At 45.8% G+C, this 25,657-nt stretch overlaps 1 protein-coding gene across 1 annotated transcript in view; it reads left to right on the top strand.

Annotated features, from left to right (window-relative positions):
* LOC104307647 (probable cation-transporting ATPase 13A4) overlaps positions 1-25,657 on the top strand; it is a 53,761-nt gene that overhangs the window by 7,264 nt on the left and 20,840 nt on the right. The window contains exons 2-14 of the mRNA XM_009908730.2: positions 4,039-4,212; positions 8,162-8,299; positions 11,246-11,316; positions 11,415-11,495; positions 12,828-12,897; positions 13,729-13,863; positions 14,261-14,333; positions 15,742-15,873; positions 17,063-17,233; positions 19,154-19,311; positions 22,307-22,495; positions 22,814-22,875; positions 23,569-23,719. Coding sequence (XP_009907032.2) covers positions 4,039-4,212; positions 8,162-8,299; positions 11,246-11,316; positions 11,415-11,495; positions 12,828-12,897; positions 13,729-13,863; positions 14,261-14,333; positions 15,742-15,873; positions 17,063-17,233; positions 19,154-19,311; positions 22,307-22,495; positions 22,814-22,875; positions 23,569-23,719 — 1,605 coding nt within the window. The remainder of the gene's footprint in view (positions 1-4,038; positions 4,213-8,161; positions 8,300-11,245; positions 11,317-11,414; positions 11,496-12,827; positions 12,898-13,728; positions 13,864-14,260; positions 14,334-15,741; positions 15,874-17,062; positions 17,234-19,153; positions 19,312-22,306; positions 22,496-22,813; positions 22,876-23,568; positions 23,720-25,657) is intronic.

Here is a 25,657-nt window from a genome sequence, read left to right as displayed (position 1 = left end):
TTGAAAGGTTCTGGTCCAAGGACTTTAGGTGAAAGTTATGTTTGGACCCTATTTCCCTACCTAGCTTTACTTCTGAATGCTGTGGCCAAGGTTATCTGGTCCAGACCATTCCAAACCACAGGGAATGCTTTGCTTTGGCTTTAGATTCCTGCGTGGACATTGAAGATACAAATCAGAAGTCAACATCTGATGTTTAGTCTTTCTCAGCTTACTCCTTGTGGAGCTCCTGAACACCTATATTCAGAAATGTCACATTCACCAAGACAGAAACCCACAAACCTGAACCAACACCTGTGCTTGTGGGACAAAATGGGCACTTAGTCTGCATAGCTCAAGGGTATCTGTCTGCCTGTCTATCTCTCTCTCTTTATATATATCCATCCATCTGAGGAAATTCCCTTGTGAGAAGCAACAAGATCCAGCAGACAACACTGTGGATGTCTTAAGACCACTGCCTTTTTCCCCCTAGCTGAGCTGGTTTCCTTGTCTTCCTCTCTCCTAATTTTCAAGGTGAGGAATCTGATGCATGTTTGGCTTTGGGAAGTGTCTTGAGATCAAACCAACTTTGTGTGTGCATGAGGAAACTCTTCTGGCAAACGTGCAGGCATAGAGAGATTCAAGTATTCAAGTACATATTTTGATCTGTAGGAGCATGGTTTCCTAGGCAGAGAAAGACTCTGTTGTTACATTGTCATGTGAAGCTTGGAGAATCATTCAGCATTTCAGCAGAGAGGAACAGCACCAACAGAAGAGGATCCCAAATGACTGCTAATCTGTGCTGGATTCCATGGTCCTGCTCTGGCAGGGGGGGTTGGACTGGATGATCTCTGGAGGTCCCTTCCAAGCCCTAGCATCCTGTGATCCTGTAATCACATGCTGATTGTCCATCCTCTGCCTTCTTAGCTGTATTAACTGCAGCTTTATTGACTGCTCAGACTTTGGGTGTAAAGCACGAATCTGGAAATTGAAGGAACGATTCACTGGCAGAAGCAAGATGCATATGGCAGCAATCTCTTTCCTCCTCACCCTGATATTAATGCCCATCCCAGTTTGAAAATATAATTCCAGTTATTCCAGGTCCAGCCATTTACTGGAGGAAGTCTGAAGGCACGGTCTTTTGACAGTTCTTCCCTTAGGCATCTTTGTCTTCTGGGGAATTCCTTTGCTGACAAGTTGTGAAGTCATTTGGTAACCTTTTTGTTAAGTATACAACTAGACAGAGGTGGATGGAGAGCTTTTTACCTGGTTATAAGAGCATGTCTATTAATAGCATGTGACTGCTAGCAACCTTGCCTTCCTGCTGTCCTCCAGGAGCTTCAACCTATTTTCTGCAGTTGCCTTATTCTCTTGGGCTGCTCAGGGAAGCCTTTGAAAATGCTGAGTGTGTGCATCTCAAGGCAGTATAACCAGATCCTGTGCAACACAGGCCACTTCCCTGCATAGTTTACCATCCCTTTTCCCCACATTTGCCAATTTCTTCCCTTTAGAACCCCTCCAGATATTACCTTCCTGGTGGGTAGAACGTACATTTGCCAGATGGAAAGCAAATGAAGCTGTAATTACAAGCAAAACTACAATCTGAAATATGAAATGTGAGCAGTATGTACAAAATATACAATATTATACACACCCCATTTATAAACAACACAAGAACCCCCCTGGACAAAACCAGGGGGCTGCTAATAGCTTCCCCTTCCCCGCTCCCTTCCCCCCACCCTGCACATGGTAAAGGAGAGAAAAGAAGAGCAGAGAATGGTTAGTACTTGACGACAACAAAGCAACACAGCCAAGGTCAGCAAAGCCAGCAGAAGCCAGAGCTGGTATCTGCTAGAGCAGAGGAGTAGAAAAGAGAGAAAGTTAGTTAAGCAGACTCAGTTTATGTTGGATACCAGGCCAATCAGGTTATTTGGACCTTATCATTATTTACCCTTTTACATCCAATGCTAATTTATTCACATCCTATCACTTTCTGTTCAAGATCTGTGGAAAATTTTCTAGGCACAGCCTAAAACTACCACAACCTTGAAAGACAGCTTCTGTCTTTTGGAGAAGGACGTAGAACAGGTCGGCTTGAGGGAGCCTTTGGAACCACTGGGTAGGGCTCACGTTTCGCATGACAAGCGAAGGCACCAGCACGGAACCAGGAATTATGCATTAGTCATCCTCACAATTATGTTGCCTTTTCTTCTCACCTTAGGAAGGGATCTTGCAATATCTGTGGCTGCAGATATCTGATCATCAGAAGCAGATTGCACAATTGCTTCAGATACACTAGGAAGAAGGAGACTGAGGAATCTTAACCCTTATGTTAGCAAATTCTCTTGGTCATGTAATTGCAGCTGTTCAATCTCTCATCTTAGATCAGGGCTGGGTCTTCTCTATGAATTCACTGTGTACATTTAATTTTACCTTTAGCTAGTCCCTGATAGGACTGCTGAGAGGGAATTTAGCCATGTGAGGGAATTTAGCCATGTGTCCAGAGAAGGGCAACAAAGTTGGGGAGGGGTTTGGAGCACAAGCCCTATGAGGAGAGGCTGAGGGAGGTGGGGCTGCTTAGCCTGGAGAAGAGGAGGCTCAGGGGAGACCTTCTTGCTCTCTACAACTACCTGAAGGGAGGTTGTAGCCAGGTGGGGGCTGGTCTCTTCTTCCAGGCAAGCAGCACCAGAACAAGAGGAGACAGTCTCAAGCTGCACCAGGGGAGGTTTAGGCTGGATGTTAGGAAGATGTTCTTCATAGAAAGAGTGATTGGCCATTGGAATGTGCTGCCCAGGGAGGTGGTGGAGTCACCATCACTGGAGGTGTTTAAGAAGAGACTTGATGGGGTGCTTGGTGCCATGGTTTAGTTCCAACCTGGTTAATTCTATTCTATTCTACTCTACTCTACTCTACTCTATGCTATGCTATGCTATGCTATGCTATGCTATTCTATTCTACTCTATTATATTCTATTCTATTCATGGCACCAATACCTGGCAGCACTCAAACTATAATGCTGACCATCATCTCTTTGAAGTTTTGGTCAAGTCACCTTGCCTCATTGCAACAATTTCCTCTAGTCATGCAGCTACAGCAAGTGGCTTCCTGTGACCCTCTGAGCCTGTAAAACATTCTGCAAGTATTCATTAGCTGTTGTTACCAACTATTATTATTATTATTATCATGTGGGGATGTTAGGGCAATGACACATTGGCGTGCTGGAGCTACTTTAGAAGATGGTAACAGCCCTACAAAGGTTGTGTCCATGCCAAGTTGTGCAAAGCAGCTCCAGCTGGTGCAGCCACACAGTGTCACTGGGCACCAGGCAGACACTAGATGAGTCTCTACAGTGCAGGTGCATTAATGCAGACTCACTGCTCTGGCATCTGTACTGATTCTGAGGCAGGGACTGCCCCAGCTGCTGCAGTGGGTCCTCAATACTCTCCGTCCCTTACTGCAGGCATACTCAAGTTCATCAGCTGTCTCCACCAGGGACCTTTAGAATGTTGACCAGGCCAATCTGTGTTCCTGACTTTAAGGCATAAAGGCTAAGGCCTCTCTGTTTTGGTAACATTCCAACTCTTGTACACATGTAACTGCCTCATGCTGAGTTTCACAAATACAGAAAACTATTCCAGAAATTTGGTCAGACTGCAGCAGCCCATTTTTTTGTGTGAAGGTGGATGAAAACTTTCATGGAACGGGCAAAATTCTTTGTCTAGGACACATTAAAAGAGTCAAGTACAAGTTGTAAGACTTGTTCTTCTTTATTTCTCATGGTACAGTAGCAAACAGTTCCTATGGGAGAGCAGTGGATGATGAGAAAGTGTAGTAGAATGGAATGGAATGGAATAGAATGGAATGGAATGGAATGGAATAGAATAGAATAGAGTAGAATAGAGTAGAATGGAATGGAATGGAATGGAATGGAATAGAATAGAATAGAATAGAATAGAATAGAATAGAATAGAATAGAATAGAATAGAATAGAATAGAATAGAATATTCCAGGTGTTTCTTTAAGAGAAATAATAATGTTTTCCCCCTTGTCTTTGCTGTACAGGAGATATTTGGCTACAAATCCCAAGGCTGCCGAAAGGCCTTGTGCATCGCTGGCTACATCTTGTCCTGTGGGGCTCTGCTGCTGCTCTTTTACTGGAAGCCAGAGTGGGATGTGTGGGCAAACTGCACCCGCTGCAGCTTGGAAGAAGCTGACATTGTTCTGCTCAGAACAACAGTAGGTGCCTGCTTTAAATTAGTCCTTAGTATGTACTTCACTGGAAGGAATCCAGTTAGCCAAAGTCTCTTGCACTGTTAATTTCCTGCACTAGTATCCTCTATTTAGCATCACTGATCTAAAGAACTCTCAATTATTCCACAAATTATGGGTAAGATGATGATTGGAATGGAGGGTAAGAGCTGATCAGACAACAAGCTGAAAGACATTCAGATGAATGGTTTTGAGACTGCTTATATGCTCTCAGTCCTTCCCCCTCCCTTCCACCATCCACATGTTTTCTGCATTGCAGATCTCCACTCCAGATGCTAAAGTATCTCTTTGCTTGGCAGTGTCCAGCAGATCCTTTCCTAGAATCATAGAATCAACGAGGTTAGAAAAGACCTCAAAGATCATCAGGTCCAACCTGTCACCCAACACCTCATGACTACTAGACCATGGCAGCAAGTGCCATGTCCAATCCCCTCTTGAGCACCTCACTTAGCTGTCCTGGTGAAGCTGCCCCTCTCTGCCAAAATTTGGGCTGTGGGCCAAACCAAAGATTCATCTAGCTCTGTTCCCAGCAGCTCTCCAACACTATTTGACGAGGGATCAGCATAAGGAAGTAGGCAAGCTTAGACTGCTTGTTTTCTTGGCTGTATGTTTCCATTTCCCATCAGCCCTTCCTCATGCCTAACAAGCCCACAATACTGCACTTAATGCTTTCAGAGCTGTTGTCTTTTGCTGGTAGTTTCCTAATACAGACTCTGTCTGTTGAGGGCTGTCCCAAAGCACTGCAACATATGGGGAAACCCTGATTTCATTTCATGGAAGAAGCTACTGCGCCACTAAAAGAAGCAAACTGAGATTTGACTCTGAATCCCAGCTAAGCCTGAATACTCCAGGAGCTGGCAGGGTTGGTTTTCATCCAGAAGTTTGATTTGTTCTGCTTCAAAGATTCCTGAACAATGGCACTTGCCAAACATGCAGTTACCAGGGTATGGTCACAGCAGCACACGGTCCAAACACTGAGTTTTGAAGATCTGCATCCTAGTAGGCAAGGACTGCATTTATTTGTCTGCTTGGTTTAAAAGAAGCATATTAAGTTTAGACTCCCTTTCTAATCTTCCATTCAGTTTGCATTTTTAATTACCTGTTCTTGTGTGTCATTATAAATGGAAGTGCCATGCCAAGCACTTCTCAAATGAATGAGTGTTTAAATGATCCTTCATGTAATTAAGCAAGAATTGAATCATATTGTAAGCTCTTGCTGTCAGGAAGGTCTCTCAAAGTATCATCTTGGCATTTGAGAATTTCAGATTGCCTACTTTTTATTTCTCCTTGTTGTTCTTGTTGATGTTGTTGTTCTCCCTCCCCCCTTCTGATTATGTCTGATTTCAAATGTGATGGCTACTGCTAATGAGAATACAAGGATGCTCATCAGTATCAGTGGTATCCTGGGGTGCATAAAGAGCAGTGTGTCCAGCAGGCCCAGGGAGGTGCTCCTCCCCCTCTACTCTGCCCTGGTGAGACCTCATCACCTGGAATATTGCATCCAGTTCTGGGCTGCCCAGTTCAGGAGGGACAGGGATCTGCTGGAGTGAGTCCAACAAAGGGCTACAAGGACGATGAAGGGAGTGGAGCACTGCCTGGTGAGGAAAGGCTGAAACCTGGAGCTGTTTAATCTGGAGAAGAGAAGAATGAGAAGAGGTCTAATAAATATCTGAGGGCTGTGTGTCAGGAAGGAAGGGACAGCCTCTGCTCAGTTGTGCCCTGTGATAGGACAAGGGGCAATGGATATAAACTACAGTGCAGGAGAAGCTACTTCAACATGAGGAGGAACTTCTTTACTGTAAGGGTCACAGAGCACTGGAACAGGAAGCCCAGAGAGGTTATGGAATCTCCTTCTCTGCAGACTTTCCAGCCCTGTCTGGATGCATTCCTCTGCAACCTGTGCTAGATTCTGTGGTCCTGCTCTGGCAGGGAGCTTGGACTCAATGACCTCCAGAGGCCCCTTCCAACCCCTAACATCCTGTGATCCTGTGAGCAGCCTGATCCTTGGAATTCTCTTTTGCTTCATGTAAAATCTTCATTCATAAGTCATCGCCATCTCTGCAATTGCAGTCTAAGAGCCTGTTAGCTCACTCCTGAGTTTTGACTCACTTTAGTTCAAATAATGAGCACCTGTGTTATTCACTGCTTCCCATCTCAATCTGCATACCGATGCCTACTAAATTTGAAATTGAAATTAGCAGATAATGATCGGAAAATAAATGTTATTCCACTGAAAATACCTGCTTAAGAAGTGCACAGATAAGATACATAAGAATTATTGGAGTGGGAGGTTTTGTTTTTTAACTCTTAAATCATTCAAAAATATTCATATTTGGTACAGATTTATTTTTTTCCTGTTGTTGGTTCCAAACTAAATGTTCCACCTCAACACGAGGAAATTCTTCACTGTGAGGGTCACAGAGCGCTAGAACAGCCTCCCAAGAGAGGTTGTGGAGTCTCCTTCTCTGGGGACACTCAAGACCTGTCTGGATTGTGTCCCTGGACTCAGCACTGGTTAGGCCACACCTTGAGTCCTAGTTTTGGGCCCCTCAGTTTAAGAAGGACATTGAGACACTTGAAGGTGTCCAGAGAAGGGCAATGATGCTGGGGAGAGGCCTCGAGCACAGCCCTGTGAGGAGAGGCTGAGGGAGCTGGGGTTGCTTAGCCTGGAGAAGAGGAGGCTCAGGGGAGCCCTTCTTGCTCTCTACAGCTACCTGAAAGGAGGTTGTAGCCAGGAGGGGGTTGGTCTTTTCTCCCAGGCAACCAGCACCAGAACAAGAGGACACAGTCTCAAGCTGCACCAGGGGAAGTTTAAGCTCAAGGTGAGGAGAAAGTTCTTCACTGAGAGAGTCGTAAGGCATTGGAATGTGCTGCCCAGGGAGGTGGTGAAGTCCCCATCCCTGGAGGTGTTCAAGAGGGGCTTGGATGTGACACTTGGTGCCATGGTTTAGTAGTCATGAGGTGTTGGGTGACAGGTTGGGCTTGATGATCTTTGAGGTCTCTTCCAGCCTTGGTGATCCTGTGATTCTGTGTGATGTGTTCCTGTGTGACCTGTGCTAGATTCTATGGTCCTGCTCTGGCAGGGAGGTCCTTTCCAATCCCTAACATCCTCTGAGCCTGTAATAATTGTGCTCTCTGGACCTGCCTGGCTGAGGTAATCAGCTTTTTGCATCTGCCAAACTACTCACACATCGAATATGATACATAAGTCAGTCTCATAACTGGCTTTAAAATGCACGTGGTTCAGTGTTCAGGACTGAAACTTAGCATGGGGCTACGTAGTACAGTAGTGACTCCAATAGAATAGAATAGAACAAAACCAGGTTGGAAGAGACCTTCAAGATCATCCTGTAAGGCTGTACCAGCAACAGCAGTTATCAGGCAGTTCCAGCTGAACTTATGCTATTAAAAAATGGCAAGATCACAAACTCAGTTCGTGGCAAAAGCTTATCAAGGGTACTGCAAGGGAGGGATGTTTCTAACACACTTTTTCTCCCCAACGAAGTGTTAACACAGGAATGGCTGTGAAAAGCTGTTGGCACTCAATGTCTATTCTTCAGTACAATGCTGTGTTCCTTTTGATCTCCCCTTTGCAACGGGATCACCGTGTTTCAGATTGTCCTGTGCTCTAGATCATGACCTGGCTGTTTATTTTCCACCCTTATCAGCTGAGCACCAGACCTGCAGTCAGTGAGTTATTTGCAGTACTCACATTTTGACAGGGTCATGGTTCTGCTCCCATTCTGCTGATTTCTCTGCCACTCACAGGTGCTGGGAGATGCCTGCTGGTTAGTTCTTTCAAAAAGCTTGGAGCAGCTCTCTAGAAAAGCCTACTCTAGTCATCCAGTCCAAGGTGACAGTGAGTGTGGTCTGCTTTTGATGGAAATTGTGGCACTTTTCTTGTATCTCCCTTTAGGATGAATTTCAGATCTATTCTCGTAAGACTGTGACATGGATCTCTGTGTCTGCCCTTTCCAAAAGTGGATCAGATTATCCAGGCACTGCTGAGGAAGACTCCATCTTCAGTAAAGCCATAATGAAGCCAAGCTTGCAAGTAAGTAAAGTATTCCCTGAGGCATCTGGGGGATAACAGTAAATAGAGTGGATATTAGGAATATATCTTTCTTGAAGGAGTGGTCAGGCACTGAAACAGGCTGCCCAGGGAGGTGGTGGAGTCATGTCCATGGAGGTATTGACAAAACATGTATACATGGCACTCTGGGACATGTTTTAATGACCATGGTGGTGTTAGATCAAGGGTTTGGAAGTTTAGGCTGGAGGTGAGGAGAAAGTTCTTCACAGGGAGAGTTGTTAGCCATTGGAATGTGCTGCCCAGGGGGGTGGTGGAGTCCCCATCCCTGGAGGTGTTCAAGAGGGGATTGGATGTGGCACTTGGTGCCATGGTTTAGTAGTCATGAGGTGTTGGGTGACAGGTTGGACTTGATGATCTTTGAGGTCTTTTCCAACCTTATTGATTGTATGATTCTATGATTCTATGACTCAATGATCTTAGAAGTCTTTTCCAACCACAGTGATTCTATGAGCATTTTGGGGGCCTTCTCTGGACCCATACCAACATCTTAGTCATCCTTCTTCTGCTGAGGGCTCCAAGATCCTAAGACAATCCCATCTCTGCATCTAGACTGGGAGCTGTCTTGGCTCTGTGAAGGAGGGGCACAGAATAAGGGCAGGCTCACAATGGTCCTCTCATCTCTGCAACAAGGCTCTTGCAACTGCAAGGACCTTATTGAATGCAGCTAAAGTGGAATAGAACAGAGGTGCATCGGTATGCTCAGAAACGTTTCACCTAAGAGGGTCTGAAGCACATTTTGCTTTCTTGCCTTTTCATGCATCATTTTTGCTCTAAAGTGCATTTGCTGAAGTCAGGTCTTGCACTGTTGCCTGTTTGTGTAAAAGTATATCTTAGTCTCTGCCAGTTCTGTAGCTTTGGGATCCCAGTGAGGCTCTGGGGAGAAGGTAGATGATAATGGATCTGAGCTGATGACAAGATCCCTCTTGAGGTGAGTAAATGTAAGCATCCCCATTTCAGAATAAGTACCAGACAGTTCAGTTCTATGTCCTGCTTAGCATTACACATTCAATTGGTGTGAGCAATGGGAGCGCAGTGGTACACTTACTAATATCTGCCTCTTGGTTATAGATAGAAGATGACTGCACTGAGAAACCCATAAAAGAGCTATTTCCCTTCCAGGAAATGGATTGCTAACTTGCTAGAATCTATTTTTGTATCTGCAGCAATTTATAGTGGAAATTTTGCTTATAAACCTGACTTGAGCTGAGCAGAGCTGTTGCTATTACTGCTGCTCTGTGTGGGCATATATTAATGTGCCTAAGAAAGTTTGGTGCCAGCTAGTTCAATCAGCTGGCACAGTTTGAAAGTGAAGACTGGTTTGTAACATTCTTCAGAGGATCAGGTTGGTAACATGAAAAAAAAAATATAGCACAATGTACTCTCACATAATAGGCCCTTTGAGCAGCACTTCCATATCAGTCAAAACATCTATGCAGAAAAGAGCAGGTTTCAAAGCAGCAAAGAGCAGAGAGTTTAATCCTTCACTAGCAATTCAAAAGCTCCTGCTTATAGTACAAAACCTTTGGGCCATTTGAGCTACCTAAGCCCACAGGGTAATGTGGAGTCCACAAGAGCTGTCCAAGGACCTCTTCCAGCAGCAAGATGATTCCCTCATTTTCCACTCCAGTTTTTAGCCTTGCAAATACTGCAGCTCCAATTGCATGAAACCCTAACTACAGGCCTCTCATTAGGTTAATGGCTGTGGTTATAGCTCCATTTTGAGCTAGTTTATGAGCTGAGTACAGATTTCATTGGCTTATAATAGTGCTTATTGCTCTGGGTAGGGAGAGTCCCCTAGAGCTGATTCCTTTGTTCTGTGTATAGGTGTATAGCTTGGCCTTCTTCCAGCTGATACCAAGCTCCATTATCTCTAATAGGCTTCCTTACAAGACAGACTCCTATTGCAAGTTATAAATGGCAGCACGTGTTCCTAATGGACAACTGCTCTGCAAGGACATAGCCTTAGCAGTGACTTGGGGAGTACCATGGCATGGCCTTTCTTGTCTGTTGGCATATCTGTTCAGATGAAGGACTCAGCACCATGCCTGCAAGCTGCCCTCCTGCTTTCATTAAAGCTGGACAGAATATGAAGGAGTAGTTCACTGAAGAGGGGCTTTGATAACTGCCTACATGTCCACCACTGCATCAGTGATCTCCTCCCTCTGTTCTGTGAAATGAGAGTAAGGACTGTATTCCTTGCTTCACAAAATAGAGAGGAATACTGCTTTGTGTTTGTTTGTAAGATCTGTAAAGCTCACTGGAGCTCACACTGAGCTGGGGATCTTGCTCTGTAACATAACTATGGAGTCAGTAAATGCCATCCTGTCTTCTCTCTCTTCCTGCCCCCTGTAAAATTTGCTTTATCTGTTCTTGACCCCAGTGAGTACACAGTATCACAGTACATTAGAGGTTGGAGGGGACCTCCAGAGATCATCCCATCCAATTTCCCTGCAAAAAGTAGGATCACCCAGTGTAGTCTGCACAGGAGTGCATCCAGGTGGGTTTTGAATGTGTCCAGAGAAGGAGACTCCACAACGTCTCAGGGCAGCCTGCTCCAGGGCTCTGTCACCCTCACTGTAAAGAATTTTCTCCTCATGTTGAGGTGAAATCTTCTGTGTTCAAGCTTGTACCTCTTGTTCCTTCTCTTATTATTGTGCACCACTGAAAAGAGCTTGGCCCCCTCTACTTGACACCCACCCTTCAGATATTTATACACATTGATCAGCTCTCCTCTCAGTCTTCTCAAGACTAAACAGCCCCAGCTTTACCAATCTGGCTTCAGAGAGGAGGTGCTCAAGCCCCCTAATCATCCCCATGGCTCTCTGTTGGATCCTTTCCCTGCCTGTGAGCAGTCCTGAGAGTGTTTTTATTTGCTCTGTTGCATGTATCATTGTCCCTCTCTTGTAGGTGAAGAGTATCCAGGTACAAAAGATCCGCTATGTCTGGAATCTCTATGCAAAGCAGTTCCAGAAAGTTGGGTGAGTTCAATGCACTGGTTACACAAGTCCCTGAGGAAGTGAATAATGTCCTTCTTTGTGAATAATGCCTTAAGGGAAACACTCTTTTTGTGTTTTAGAGTCCTAGAAGACCACCACACCTGCTCAGCTATACATGCCAAATTTGGGTCTGGTCTTACCTGCGACGAACAGAATGTCAGGTACACATTTCAACACACCAATACTCAACATATGGATGTTAGAGAGATGTAAAGTCCCTTGAATTGTGTGTGTACCCATTATCATCCACATCATTTTAGGTGAAATGGCCACACATGGAAAACTGAACAAAAAGGGCTAGGGAATGTTGTATATTCCTCATCAAGCTCTTTCAAATGTGAGGTGTCCCTGCCCATGGCAGGGGAGTTGGAACTGGATGATCCTTGTGGTCCCTTCCAACCCTGACTGCTTCTGTGATTCTGTGATTGTTTAGCACTGTTGCTCTCAGTGAGGAAATAGCTATGTTCTTTAGTTAACTCAAAACTCTTCTTACTTGGACTCTCCCTGAGACGGTGCAGAGTTGAGTGGTGCTCCTTCAGAGGGGCTCCATGTAACTGAGCTGAACTTCTACATCAATTTGTCCTGGCCATTGAATTTATTCCCATAAACTACTATAATCTAGACAGTTTAGAAGCATAAAATCAAAGAATCATAGAATTGTCAGGGTTGGAAGGGACCTCAAGGATCATCCAGTTGCAGCCTCGCTGCCATGGGCAGAGACACCTCACACTGCATCAGACTGCTCAGAGCCACATCCAGCCTGGCCTTAACAACCTCCGGGGATGAGGCTTCCACCACCTCCCTGGGCAACCTGTGCCAGTGTCTCACCACCCTCATGGGGAAGAACTTCTTCCTAACATCCAATCTGAATCTACCCATTTCTAGTTTTATCTATTCCCCCTAGTCCTATCATTCCCTAACACCCTAAAAAGTCTCTTCCCAGCTTTCCCTTAAGATACTGGAAGGCCACAATAAGGTCCCCCTGGAGCCTTCTCTCCTCCAGACTGAACAGCCCAAGCTCTCTCAGTCTGTCCTCATAGGAGAGGTGCTCCAGCCCTCTAGAGAACAGCTGTTCCTGAAACTGCTGAATAAAGAAGTGATCTTCAGTTGATTGAATACTGAAAGTCCAGCTCCTAGCCTTAGCTCACGGTGAATCTTCTGTTCAAATCACCCTTAAACTGATGCAAAACCTTTGGCTTTAAATCTTCCTGGTTTAGGTGCAGAATTCCTTTGTTTATGGTGCTTCAAAAGAATGTTTACATTATGGAAAAGCTTGCCTGAAAGGCTGTGTTAGAAATCTGGTCTCCTTCACCAGTACTGTCATCTTTTCTGACAGAAGCACTGTAGGGGCATTTTTTTCTTGGAGGAAGATCCTCATAGCCTTTAAGTTAGGATTGATGCAAGCCCTCAGGACTATTGAAAGCTGCAGCTTTGGGAGTGAGCTACACTGACCCTGTTTTTCTCTGTAAGTGATGTATCTTTATCCCATGCAGGAGAGTTGTTTGTGGGCCAAACACTATTGACGTCCCTGTGATTCCAATTTGGAAACTACTCATCAAAGAGGTTAAGCATTTCTGTTGCTTTTATTTTAGGCTGCTGGGGGATGTAGAGTCTGAACAGGGAGCATAATGGATTCTATGTCTGAATTAACTTCCCAGTTCTCCTCAAGCACATTGCTCTTCCAAATCCTGTTTAAAGCTGTTCCATGAAATCACCATAAATTAATGTGTTCTCCATTGTTCCCTATCCTCCATACCCATGCCTGTGTGGCTGTTTGGTATTTCTGTATATCCATGTGCAGGGAGCTCATTCTGTTGGCCTTACAAGGGTCAGCAAATGTTTGCAAGCTGCACTGGGAAGAAAACCTTCCAGGCAAAGGCTGTCTCTTAATCAGCAGAGATTAAGTGAACAGCAGTAGCTGATGTGTGCCTGCAGATGCAGAGAGATCCAGTGAGCTCATGGCTCTGGGCACAGCACACATAAAACCTCAGTGTCATTTGCAGACAGGAGCTGGCAATGTGTAGCCTAAAGAGAGTGTTTGTAGAGATGTGCCTGTGGTGTGCAACCTCTGTCCTTATGGCTCAACCCTTGTCACATCTCTTGTAATGAAGCAAGCAAAACAAGGCTTGGGCTGAGCCATTCAGTTCCCAAAGAACATCTTATTGGTGCAGATTTATTTTGGCCTTTCTGTCAGATGGAGTGGCTCCAGTCTGATTAGACTGAGGCCACTGCTCACAAAATTAGAAAGGGTGTTGGGAAGCACAATGCTTAACCCAATAGCTGTTTTCCCATCCCATTCCTAACAGAATGGACTGGCTGAGTATACTGGAGCCAATTAAACATGGCCAGGTCCTGAGCATTGCTCTCTCTCTCTCTCTCTCTCTCTCCAAACAGGTTTTGAATCCATTTTACGTGTTCCAGCTGTTCAGTGTCTGCCTGTGGTTTGCTGAAGATTACATGGAGTATGCCACTGCCATCATAATCATGTCTCTCTTCTCAATTTTTTTGACTGTATATGATCTTAGACAGGTGAGACACCTCAGCTTTCACCACAAGGAGGATCTCATTCTGATGTCTGGGAAAGGCCAGGATACCAGAGTTGCTCAGAGGCTTAACCTAGTGACAGTGTATAGTCACAGGTGCAGTGACCCAGTCTCCTAGTCACCATAATCTCTGTGTGGTTCTTTGCCCACATCCTCCCTTCCCCATTCCAGCGCTTGGCTATGCAGCCTTTTGTTGCACCTTTTCCGTAATCAGGGTGGGGAATTTCTTCCTCTGTGTGATTGTATAATCCCTGGCAGGGCCAGACCCCAGTTTATAAGAGCTCTCACAACCACAAATAACAAAAGGGGAATGGCTGTCAGTGGGAGAATTGCATCATGTGAGGAATATGTAACGCTTTTGTGTGTTCTCCTTTTACTTACAGCAATCAGTTAAACTGCACAGACTGGTTGAGTCTCATAACAACATCATGGTCACTGTCTGCAGAAATAAGGAAGGTGACTCCTGTACACTTCTTTCTTCACTGTCTTTCATTTCTGTGGCCATTTATACCAAACCCTAGAACGCACAGTATCATAGTCCTGCTAGAGCAGTTGCCTCCTCTGTCTCTCAGCTCAATTAACTGGCTTCTGCAGATGGGGTGAATTTGACCTAGAAGTGTGTTGTGGCACATCACTCATGTTGCTAACTGTTTGAGCACAGCCTTAGCAAACACTTTGCAGCCAAATGATGTTGTTGGGTTTTTTATCTCCTTGAAACACTGCTGACAAAGCCGTCCACATAGCCACTAAATGTCTGGGACTCTGCCTAATTACTCCATGCAAAGTCTGTTCATTGCCACGGTATTTAAAGCACAACTCAAAAAGAGGTAGTCAGACTAAGAAATGTAGATCCATTCTTCTCTGCAGTGGAAGAATAACCATTGGTTGGGCCCCTGGGGGCATGAGAAGGAAGTCTGCAGTTCAGACTGCAGGTTCAACAAGACCAAGTGCAAGGTCCTGCATGTGGGTGGAGGCAATCCCAGGCACAAATCCAGGCTGGGCAGGGACTGGCTGGAAAGCAGCCCTGAGGAGAGAGACTTGGGGGTGCTGGGGGAGGAGAAGCTCAGCAGGAGCTCTCAGTGTGCACTTGCAGCCCAGAAAGCCAATCAGATCCTGGGCTGCAGCAAGAGAAGTGTGGCCAGCAGGGCAAGGGAGGGGATTCTCACCCTCTACTCAGCTCTGCTGAGACCCCACCTGGAGCACTGCCTCCAGTTCTGGAGCCCCTATTGCAAGAGGGATCTGGAGGTGCTGGAAGGTGTCCAGAGCAGGGCCAGGAGGATGAGCAGAGGGCTGGAGCACCTCTTCTATGAGGACAGACTGAAAGAGTTGGGACTGTTCAGTCTGGAGAAGAGGAGGCTCCAAGGTGACCTCATTGTGGCCATCCAGTATCTGAAGGGGGCTACAAGAAGGCTGGGGAGGGACTTCTCAGGATCTCAGGTAGTGATAGGACTAGGGGGAATGGAATGAAGCTGGAGGTGGGGAGATTCAGGCTGGATGTGAAGAGGAAGTTCTTCCCCATGAGAGTGGTGAAGCCCTGGAATGGGTTGTCCAGGGAGGTGGCTGGGGCTCTGTTCCTGGAGGTGTTTAAGACCAAGCTGGATGAGGCTCTGGCCAGGCTGATCTAGTGTGGGGTGTCCCTGCCCATGGCAGGGGGGTTGGAACTAGCTGATCCTTGTGGTCCCTTCCAACCCTGACTGATACTATGATACCATACTATGGCTGATGCCTTGGCTTTTCCAAGGATTGGATGTTGTATTCTTAGGTTCTACTTGTGGCCTTTTGTTTATCAACCACTATAAAAGTAACCACCTCTTTAGCAGGTAATTCCATGAAGCACCAAGTTTGCTTTACGTGTCACTTGCAGGTTTCCAGGAGCTGGAATCACAACATCTCGTTCCTGGCGATATGATGATTTTGAAAGAGGGCAAAACCCTTTTACCTTGTGATGCCATCCTGATCAGTGGGCAGTGCACTGTAAATGAGAGCACATTGACAGGTACAGCTGCTCCTTCCCAGGTGTTCCATCAAAGCATCATTACAGCCCTGTGGCGTCAGCCAGTGACACAGGACGTACAATGCTATCATGTATGACCCTTATGGTACCTAGCTAGCCTAGGAGGGGCTACTTTTGCATGTTTGCTATCATGGAGACCAAGTTGTAGTTAGCCTAATCTTATCTAAACAGACAAGATGGACTTCAACATGAGCAGTTCATCCTTTTCTTCCTTCCTGGTGTGCAGGATTTAGGAACAGATCCTCTGATTAAAAAGAGTGGACAGCGGAGTGAGGAGGACAGGAGAAGAAACAGCGAACACAGAGCAAAGCTGTTCCCATAGCCTGCTCAGGCTGCAGAGCTTTCTCTTGGTCACTCTGGATGTGTTGTCTCAGCTTGTTGCAATATCTCCAACCTGCAGGAGGGTCTTTGTAGCCCTCCAGACACTTAGTTCATGTCACAGCAGTGAAGGACACAGCTGGAGGGAGAGATCACTTCAAAGCAGGATTTTTGGTACAAGAGATGTTCAGAGTTCTGCTGCTCACCTTTAAATCTGATTTTAGTCTGAATTGGCCAGAAGGTCAGAGCTCTGAAATGGTGTGTAAATAAGAAACTCCAGAAACCCCCTTCATCTGGAAAGCTTTGGCTGTCAGAAAATATTTCTTCTGCTTCACCTTGGCATCTGCTCTGATATAAATAGGATATTTGTCAGCTGTCAGGCATTCAACTAAGGGTTCTTCTTTTTCCTGGGAAGGGTGAATAGGAAATACCACATTGAGTCTGCTTAAGGGAATAGTGTAGTGATCTGCACGTGAGGCTCAAGCTAGGGAAACAACTTGTGGCCGTGGAATGGAGTCATGTAACACCAGCTGAGGTGTGTTTTCAAATCTGTGTATCCACAGACAGTGAAAAAGAGTCCTTGGGCTGGTTTTGCTTCTCACACTTACACAAAGCTGTTGCACTGATGAAAAGGAAGAGCTTTCCTCTGGCACAGTCTGCTTGCTTGCTAGGCTTCAAGCTCTTATTTACTCCAAAGGTGTCACGAGAAAGAAGTGACATTCTCTGGACTGGTTTCTCTAGTAAATACCTTTAACTTAGCAGATAGCTGTTTAGATACTGTATTTAGCTGCAAGTCAGAAGGCTGATTTGAAGATGTACTGCAATTTTCCTGACCTGAGCTCCTCTCCCCTAGGGGAAAGTATTCCAGTCACAAAGACTCGCTTACCCCAAGCTGATAACTTCATGCCCTGGCGAGTGCACTGCGCAGAGGATTACAGAAAACACGTCCTCTTCTGTGGAACAGAGGTCATACAGGCCAAGGCAAATGACAGAGGAACAGTGAAAGCTGTGGTGCTACGAACTGGTCAGCCAACATTCACTTCACTTTCGCCATGCGAGCTTTTCCCTACTGAAACAGTCTGACTTAACGTGCCCAGTCACATTAAAGCTGAAGGCATTATCCCAGATTCACAACAGTCAGGTGGAGAATTGATATCCTGGCTTGGGCTGAGCTGTTGTGCACTGGTTGTCTTTGCTTGGCATAATGGTTGCAAAACCCACTAGTGAATGAATTTGCTCAGCTGGAACCCAGCGAGTGGGTTGTGAGGTATCCCAGGGGCTCCTCTTGAATTCACTCAGCAATTGGCATGGGCAGGGTGTGTGGGCAGGACACAAGGGGCTTCAGTCTTACTGAAGGCATAGTGGTGGCTTCTCTGAGGAGGAAGACTGTGCTCTCTGCACTTGCCAAAATGGAAACTGGCATCCAGGCCACAGGCTGTGAGGAATGCCACAGCCTTTTACAGGCAACAAGGGGCAGCACTAACTGTGGGTGTGTGAGGTGTGAGCAGGTCTTTGACCTGCTTAGCTGGTTGGCTCAGCTCCAGGATGAAGTGATGGAGCTCAGGGAAGAGGTGAATAGGTTAAGAAGCATAAGGGAGAGTGAGAAGGAAATCAATAACTTTCACAAAGTGATCTTTATGAATACAGAAGAGAAGTCAACTCTAGTGGAGGAGAGGAGTCGATACCCTCTCATCAGCGAGCCCCCAGCCTTCCTGCAGTAACTCACATGTGCAGGGCCAAGGGGAGCAGGTAGCTACCCAACAACAAAACAAACTATACAAATAGAGCAGATGTGCTCCTTTAAGAAGCACCCCACCCACAGTGCCCCTGCAGAACAGGTATGAGGCTCAGGTATGAGGAACTGGTTGAGAGCTGTTGAAGTTCAACAAGACCAAATGCAAGGTCCTGCATCTGAATCAGGGCAATCCCAGGCACCGATATAGGCTGGGCAGGGACTGGCTTGAGAACAGCCCTTAAGAAAAGGACCTGGGGGTGCTGGGGGATGACAAGCTCAACATGAGTCAGCAGTGTGCTCTTGCAGCCCAGAAAGCCAATCTCATCCTGGGCTGCATCAAGAGAATCATAGCCAGCAGGGCCAGGGAGGTGATTCTGCCCCTCTACTCCACTCTGATGAGACCTCACCTGGAGTACTGTGTCCAGTTCTGGAGCCTCTATTACAGGAAGGATCTGGAGGTACTGCAGCATGTCCAGAGAAGAGCCACAAGGATGAGCAGAGGGCTGGAGCTCCTCTGCTATGAGGACAGACTGAAAGAGTTGGGGCAGTTCACTCTGGAGAAGAGAAGGCTCTGAGGAGACCTTCTTGTAGCCTTCCAGTACCTGAAGGGGGCTACAAGAAAGCTGGGGAGGGACTTTTTAGGGTGTCAGCACTGGGGGAAATGGAGCAAAACTAGGAATGGTTAGATTCAGATTGGATGTTAGGAAGAAGTTCTTCCCCATGAGGGTGCTGAGACACTGGAAGAAGTTGCCCAGGGAGGTGGTAGAAGCCTCATCCCTGGAGGTTTTTGCAGCCAGGCTGGATGTGGCTGTGAGCAACCTGCTGTAGTGTGAGGTGTCCCTGCCCACAGCAGGGTTGCTGGAACTGGATGATCCTTGAGGTCCCTTCCAACCCTGACAATTCTACGATTCTGTGATTACAAAGAAGAGTTTTGCTTTACTGCTGAGACATTGAAAAATTACTCCTCCTTAAGGCAAAAATAACTTTTCCCTAAGTTCTGCAGAGCAGGTCACATATGCTGAAATAAAAGATCTGAGCCTTCTTTCTTCAATTACAGAAATTTTGACCTCTCTCTGGGTTTTTTGGGGGTTTTGTTTTGGTTGGTTGCTTGGTTTTGATTTTGTTGTTGTTGTTTTTGTTGTTGTTTTCCTTCAGGGAACTTTTGGCAAGGTTTTCCCTTTGAAACATTTTTTAGCTTTGTCTTTCTAGGTTTCAACACAGCCAAAGGAGATCTGGTGAGGTCCATTCTCTACCCCAAGCCCATGAACTTCAGGCTGTACAGAGATGCTCTCCGGTTCCTGATGTGCCTCATTGCTTTTGCAGCCATTGGGATGATCTATGCTGTGTGTGTATTTGCACTTAATGGGGTGAGTTACTGACTGCAGGAGAAATGGTCAAACCCAGTTTCAAGAGACTTGTTACTTGAGTGCCTTCATGTAGAAAAATGTGGTCCTTGTCACTCTTTCTGAGTGGGCCACCTCAATACAAGAGAGATGTGGAGGTCCTGAGCCAGTGCAGAGGAGGGCAAGGAAGCTGTGAAGGGCCTGGAGAATGAATCTGATGAAGAGTGACTGAAGGAGCTGGGGATGGTTAGTTTCAAAAAGAGGAGGCTGAGGGGAGACCTCATGGCTCTCTACAACTACCTGAAAGGAGGTTGTGGAAAGGTTGGTGCTGGTCTCTCCTCACAGGTCTTTAGCAATAGAGGGAATGGCCTCAAGCTGCAACAGGGGAAGTTTAAACTGGACATTAGGAAAAAAATAATCATAGAATAGAATAGAAATAGAAATAGAAATAGGAATAGAATAGAATAGAATAGAATAGAATAGAATAGAATAGAATAGAATAGAATAGAATAGAATAGAATAGAAATAGCATAGAATTAACCAGGTTGGAAAAGACCTCTGAGATCATCAAGTCCAACCTATCACCCAACACCATCTTATCAACTAAACCATGGCACCAAGTGCCTCAGCCAGTCTCCTCCTAAACACCTCCAGTGATGGTGACTCCACCACCTCCCTGGGCAGCACTTTCCCATGGCCAATCTCTCTTTCTGTGAAGAATTTCTCCCTAACATCCAGCCTAAACCTCCCCTGGTGCAGCTTGAGACTGTGTTGTCTTGTTCTGGTGCTGGGAGAAGAAACCAACCCCCACCTGGCTACAACCTCCCTTCAGGTAGTTGTAGACAGCAGAAAGAGAGAGAGTTGTAGACAGAGTGGTCAGACATTGAAACAGGCTGCCCAGGGAGGTGGTGGAATCACCAACCCTGGATGTGTTTAAAGGTTGTTTGAATCTGGTGCTTGGGGATATGGTTTAGGGATGAATGTTGTAGAATAGGTTGGACTTGATGATCCCAGGGTATTTTTTCCAACCTGAATGATTCTGTGATTCTATCTAGGTATATAAGGCCATTTTATAGTGTACTTGAGTTTGTGACAGTACACAGCCTGGCATACATTGAGTTCCAGGGTGCTGAAGCCTGCTGTTCCCCACTAAGTAATTTCTTCTAAGGTCCTGGAAAATCCTGTGCAAGCACTGCATTTCCTAACAGTGGGATGGAGGTGAGGTTAGTGAGGGTAATTAAGGTCTTTTAGTGTACCTAGGGCCCTGCCTTCCATCTCTGGAGGGTTTCCCTGAAACCCTTTTAAAATCAGTTTGCTCATTGTCATGCATCCAGGTTAATGTCAGAAATAGCTGTACACTGTAAACCACACTTCTGAACCTTTTAAAGCATAATTGCTTTAGAACTTCTTCAAAAACTTCCAAGGAATCATCTCATGCCTTGATAGTTATCTGCCAATCTCTTCAGGTTCCTGAGTTGCAAAGCTTCTTTTCTTCTTGAGACTGATCTACAATCAGCTGGTGCAGAAGATTAATTCCCCTTGGGATATTAAAGGCAGTGTGGTTAAGGACATATCTTAGGGGCTGCTTTGCAGTTGTCTCTCTCTTTCCTTTGTTTGGTTTTATTTTTATCTTCCTCCTTGTAATATGTAAAATGCATGCTGATGTTATCACAGCAGCTGAAACTGTCTTTTCAGACTGGTGTGAGATTCAGTCACACAACCTACTAAATGCTTTCTCTCCTGTGACTGCCTCTATCTAAAGGAGCCACATGCTTCATCCTAACGTAAAATGGATTCAAAATGTTATCAAACTGCTGCCTTCAGTGGTCTGAAACAATAGCAGTGAAGAGAGAAGGGATCAGGATGAAAATGTAGCACATCAAATGCAGCATGATTTATGGTCAAAAGCACTCAGAAGCAGTGATAACAGAACTCCGTGATGGTTTGTCCATGCTTCTGAACTGTGGGTTTGCTCTAGTTTGCCGTGCCTCAGCTCTCAGTCCTTCAGCAGTGTTGTTTGTTGGCTGCCAACAATAACAGTGCTGACATTCAGCATGCTGGCAGTCATCTCTACACCAATCTCTAAGCTCCCAAGTTAAGAGACTGCTTTTAGAAACAGACCTTTCACTTCCAGGTCTCTTCCTAAACATAAACACAGTTTCCTTTCACAATTCCTAGAACATAAAGTCAGAAGCCATCATTTAACTCATGCATTCTGCCCTCCTTTTCAGCACCATCCCCACATGCCTCACCTGTCACCCTAGCAGGGAGTGCAGAGCTGTGCCTGCAGGCAGTTGGATGCATGCCCATACAAATGGCAGATACTTGTGTGCTGTGTCATGGGAAACTGGGCTGGAGTGAGGGTGCGGTAACCTGGCTGGCTTGTTCAAAGGGATGTGCTTGAGAGGAGACTGTGAGCTCTGCCTGACACCTTTGTTGGCGTGGAGTATGAAGGAAGGCCTGAAGACTGCTCTTAGCAGTGGCATAGCCTTAAAGCTTTTGGCTAAATCAAAGCAATTAATTCCTTAGGGAGACCTTATTGTGGCCTTCCAGTATCTTTTAAGAGGGCCTACAACAGAGCTGGGGAGGGACTTTTGAGGGTGTCAGGGAGTGATAGGGCTAGGGGGAATGGAAGAAAACCAGAAATGGGTAGATTCAGATTGGATGCTAGGAAGAAGTTCCTCCCATGAGGATGGTGAGACACTGGACCAGGTTGCCCAGGGAGGTGGTGGAAGCCTCATCCCTGGAGGTTTTAAGGCCAGGCTGGATGTGGCTGTGAGCAACCTGATGTAGTGTTAGGTGTCATGGCAGGGGGTTGGAACTGGATGATCCTTGAGGTCCCTTCCAACCCTGACAATTCTGTGATTCTATGAATATACAATGGACCATGGGCAGAAAACAGCACAGCCTGAGGCACTTGCAGTTTAGTGGAGGGAGATGAGGAAGGCTACACTCAGACAATCCAAGCTGTACTTCTTGCTACCTTCTCACTGATAATTGCTTTTTGGGTTTGTGCTAGGAGGAGGCAGGAGAGGTGGTGAAGAAGGCTTTGGATGTTATCACTATTGCTGTCCCCCCAGCTCTGCCAGCTGCCTTGACAACAGGAATCATTTATACCCAGAGGAGGCTGAAGAAAAAGGGCATCTTCTGCATCAGCCCACAGAGGATCAACATGTGTGGACAGCTGAACCTCATCTGTTTTGACAAAGTAACTGCTGTGTGGTGGTTCCTCTCTTACTAGCCATGGGACCACAGTAGGGGTGGGAGAGTATGGGGTTTAATAATGCATTTCCAACTGGATCTTAGAAAGACTCTGACCAGTCCTGCATTCTTCTGTTTGTGTTGTCTGAGCAGACACTGTTGTGAATGGTTGTTTTTCTTGCAGTCTCAGAACTGCCTGGTAATACTTTTTGCTCTGTGCTTTGCTGGCACTTTGTGGACAGTAACTTCTTAAACCAAGTCTTGCTTTTTATTCCTCTTGGCACTCTCATGTGGGAAGTTAATTTAAATGTGCATTTTGACTTAGACTGGCACCTTAACAGAAGATGGCCTGGATCTTTGGGGCTTGCTGCCCTCTGAAGGAAACTGGTAAGCCTTCTTGATACACTGGTGTCACTTACATTTGATGGGGTAGTGAATGGATTCTCCTCCTAGATGAACCAAAGCTGAAAGACAATTAATGTCAAACAGCAGAGTGAAGCACCTTGTGTTTAGACTTCCAGTATTATTTCTATAGCCTCTGGAAAAAAGCCTCACCCCAGGAGCCCAGGCACACATGAAAGAGTGCAGCCACTGTTGTCAGCATTTGTCACAGCATGGCCAGGCAGAGCAGTCTGCAGCAGACACGCTAGGTCAGCTCCCAAAGCTGCAGGTGGCCCAACCCCTTTATGACAGGATGCTGCTGTTATCCACAAGGCTGCCACTCAGCTCCTTTCAGTGCCCAGCTTTTTACCCATATGCATTTCCAGAAACATGTCTGCACAAAGGTGCTCCAACCTCTGTCAGCCTCACAGCTGAAGAGTCCTTGGACAAGCCTCTCAGAGGAGATATTTTATAATGATCTGTTCCTCTGTGCATCCCCATGGACTCCTTAACTCTACACCTCTTCTGAGCATAGGCACCCCAGCCTTTAACAGCTGCATGAGAAGTAGCTCATGGGGAGGACAAGACCCCAGAAACACATTTGTGTCTGACCATGGGATAGGACTTCAGCAGTGGCCTAGCAGTCAGATGTTGTTTGCTGTTACTTGGTGATAATTTCTGCATTCTCTTTCTCCTTAGTTTCCAGGACATTCACAAATTCCCTGGGGACCACAGCCTCCCCTGGGGGCCAGTATTCAGAGCAATGGCAGTTTGTCATTCACTAATTGCTTATGAGGGCGAGATCCAAGGAGACCCACTGGACGTGAAAATGTTTGAGGCCACTAACTGGGTAAAGCTGGTTTTTGGTTTGATGCAAATAGTGGTGGGGAGTTGTGTCCCAAGCCCTCCTGTGCAAACAGCCACTTCCCATGCACAACTAAAAGAGCTTAAACCTAGAGGAGATTTATCATGATTAGGTTTCTGGAGGAATGTTCCTTGTTTCAGCCTAGAGCTTTCAACTAAGGGGACTTTGAGTCCTTTGCTCATTTGATTGGAATTGGTGGATATTCTGTGAACTCCACGGGTTATCAACTCTAACTGTGGCTATTGCCACGTAACAAGAAGTCCCAAATGTGATTTATAGACAGCTTAAGACTGCTTTTACAGAGCATGGCTGATTTTTACACAGATTAAGACTGCTTTTACAGAGCATGGCTGATTTTTACACAGATTAAGACTGCTTTTACAGAACATGTTTGATTTACACACAGACTGAAACTGCTTTTACAGAACATGTAGATGTCTGCCAGCTTTGAGCTATCCAGGCTTTGACATTTGATAGAACTGTGCCAACGTGGAGATGCTTTGACCAATTCAGATTTGAAATCCCATGCCCCTCTGAAAGCACTCTGCTTTCAGTCTTTGTCCCTGTGGTGGTTTGAGCCTTAACTGGGACTTAAGAGCTCAGATGGGGGCAAGGCTGAGAATCCCTCCCCCGCTCCCCCCTCCTCTTTCCCAATAGAGAGGAAAAGAAAGGGAAGGAGCAAAATCACCAAGAAATAATTTGGAGTTGGCTTGGAAGTAGAGAGGTAAACAATTTTCTTTTTATATAGATTTTTTTCTTTATATATATATACATATATATAAAATATATAAAAAAATATATAATATACATATATTATATATAATATATATATAGTGTGTATATACAATATATATATATATGTAACAATTACAGGTAGGGTTCACAAGGGTGAAGAACAAGGATGGATGGGGAAAAAATATGAAATACAAACCCAGTCCTTTGCAGAGGTGTGGATTTAGCAGGGAGGACCATGTGGCAGAGAAGCAGGAAGCCAGCAGCAGTCTTCATCCAGGCAAAAGCAGGGGTCAAGAGCACTAATGGCTGCAGTGTCCTCCTTCTTATAGGCTTGCTGGACAGGGAGGGGGAGTGGAACAGACTAACTCAGTTTCCTGGGGGGAAACCCCCTGCAGGGAAGGCAATGCTCTCACAAGCCCTCCCTGCCCCCTGCTTCCAGGATGGGCGAAACCCATCACAGTCCCTTTGCCTATCAACAGCCATCTGTGGTGCTATTCACCCTCTCATCAGTTGTAGAGGGGGAGAAATAGGATAGAATAGAATAGAATAGACTAGACTAGACTAGACTAGACTAGAATAGAATAGAATAGAATAGAATAGAATAGAATAGACCAGGTTGGAAGAGACCTTCAAGATCATTGCATCCAACCCATCAACCAATCCAACACCACCTAAACAACTAACCCATGGCACCAAGCACCCCATCAAGTCTCCTCCTGAACACCTCCAATGATGGCAACTCCACCACCTCCCCAGGCAGCCCATTCCAATGGGCAATCACTCTCTCTGTATAGAACTTCTTCCTCACATCCAACCTAAATGAGCATTTATGAAAGCTAAAAGGCTGCCAAACTGAGATGGAAAAGAAGAAAACAGCCCATACATAATTGCCTGGTGGAAGGTATAGCCACGGGACATTGCTGATGCCAGACAGGAGACTGAGGGCAGGGTCAGTTGGTTTGTGTGGGTGACAACATCTGTACTTAACACCTCTTTGGTTTGTACCTGCAAAATATGTAAAGCAGGCAACTTTCAGGGGATGAATTATCTGGTAATGACAGGAGTTAGAGGGGTTTATTTCCCCGGGGAGATCACTTTGCCGTCTCAGCCTTAGGCGGACACCTACCAAAGTTCCAGATTAAACATGAACAATCCTGTTCAATAATGCTTGTGGAGCACTCTGCGCCC

Source organism: Dryobates pubescens, chromosome 32 (genome assembly GCF_014839835.1).
Source record: "Dryobates pubescens isolate bDryPub1 chromosome 32, bDryPub1.pri, whole genome shotgun sequence".
NCBI classification, from domain to species: Eukaryota; Metazoa; Chordata; class Aves; order Piciformes; family Picidae; genus Dryobates; species Dryobates pubescens.
Note: the sequence above shows the minus strand (reverse complement) of the source record. Positions and strands in the feature narration are given on the sequence as shown.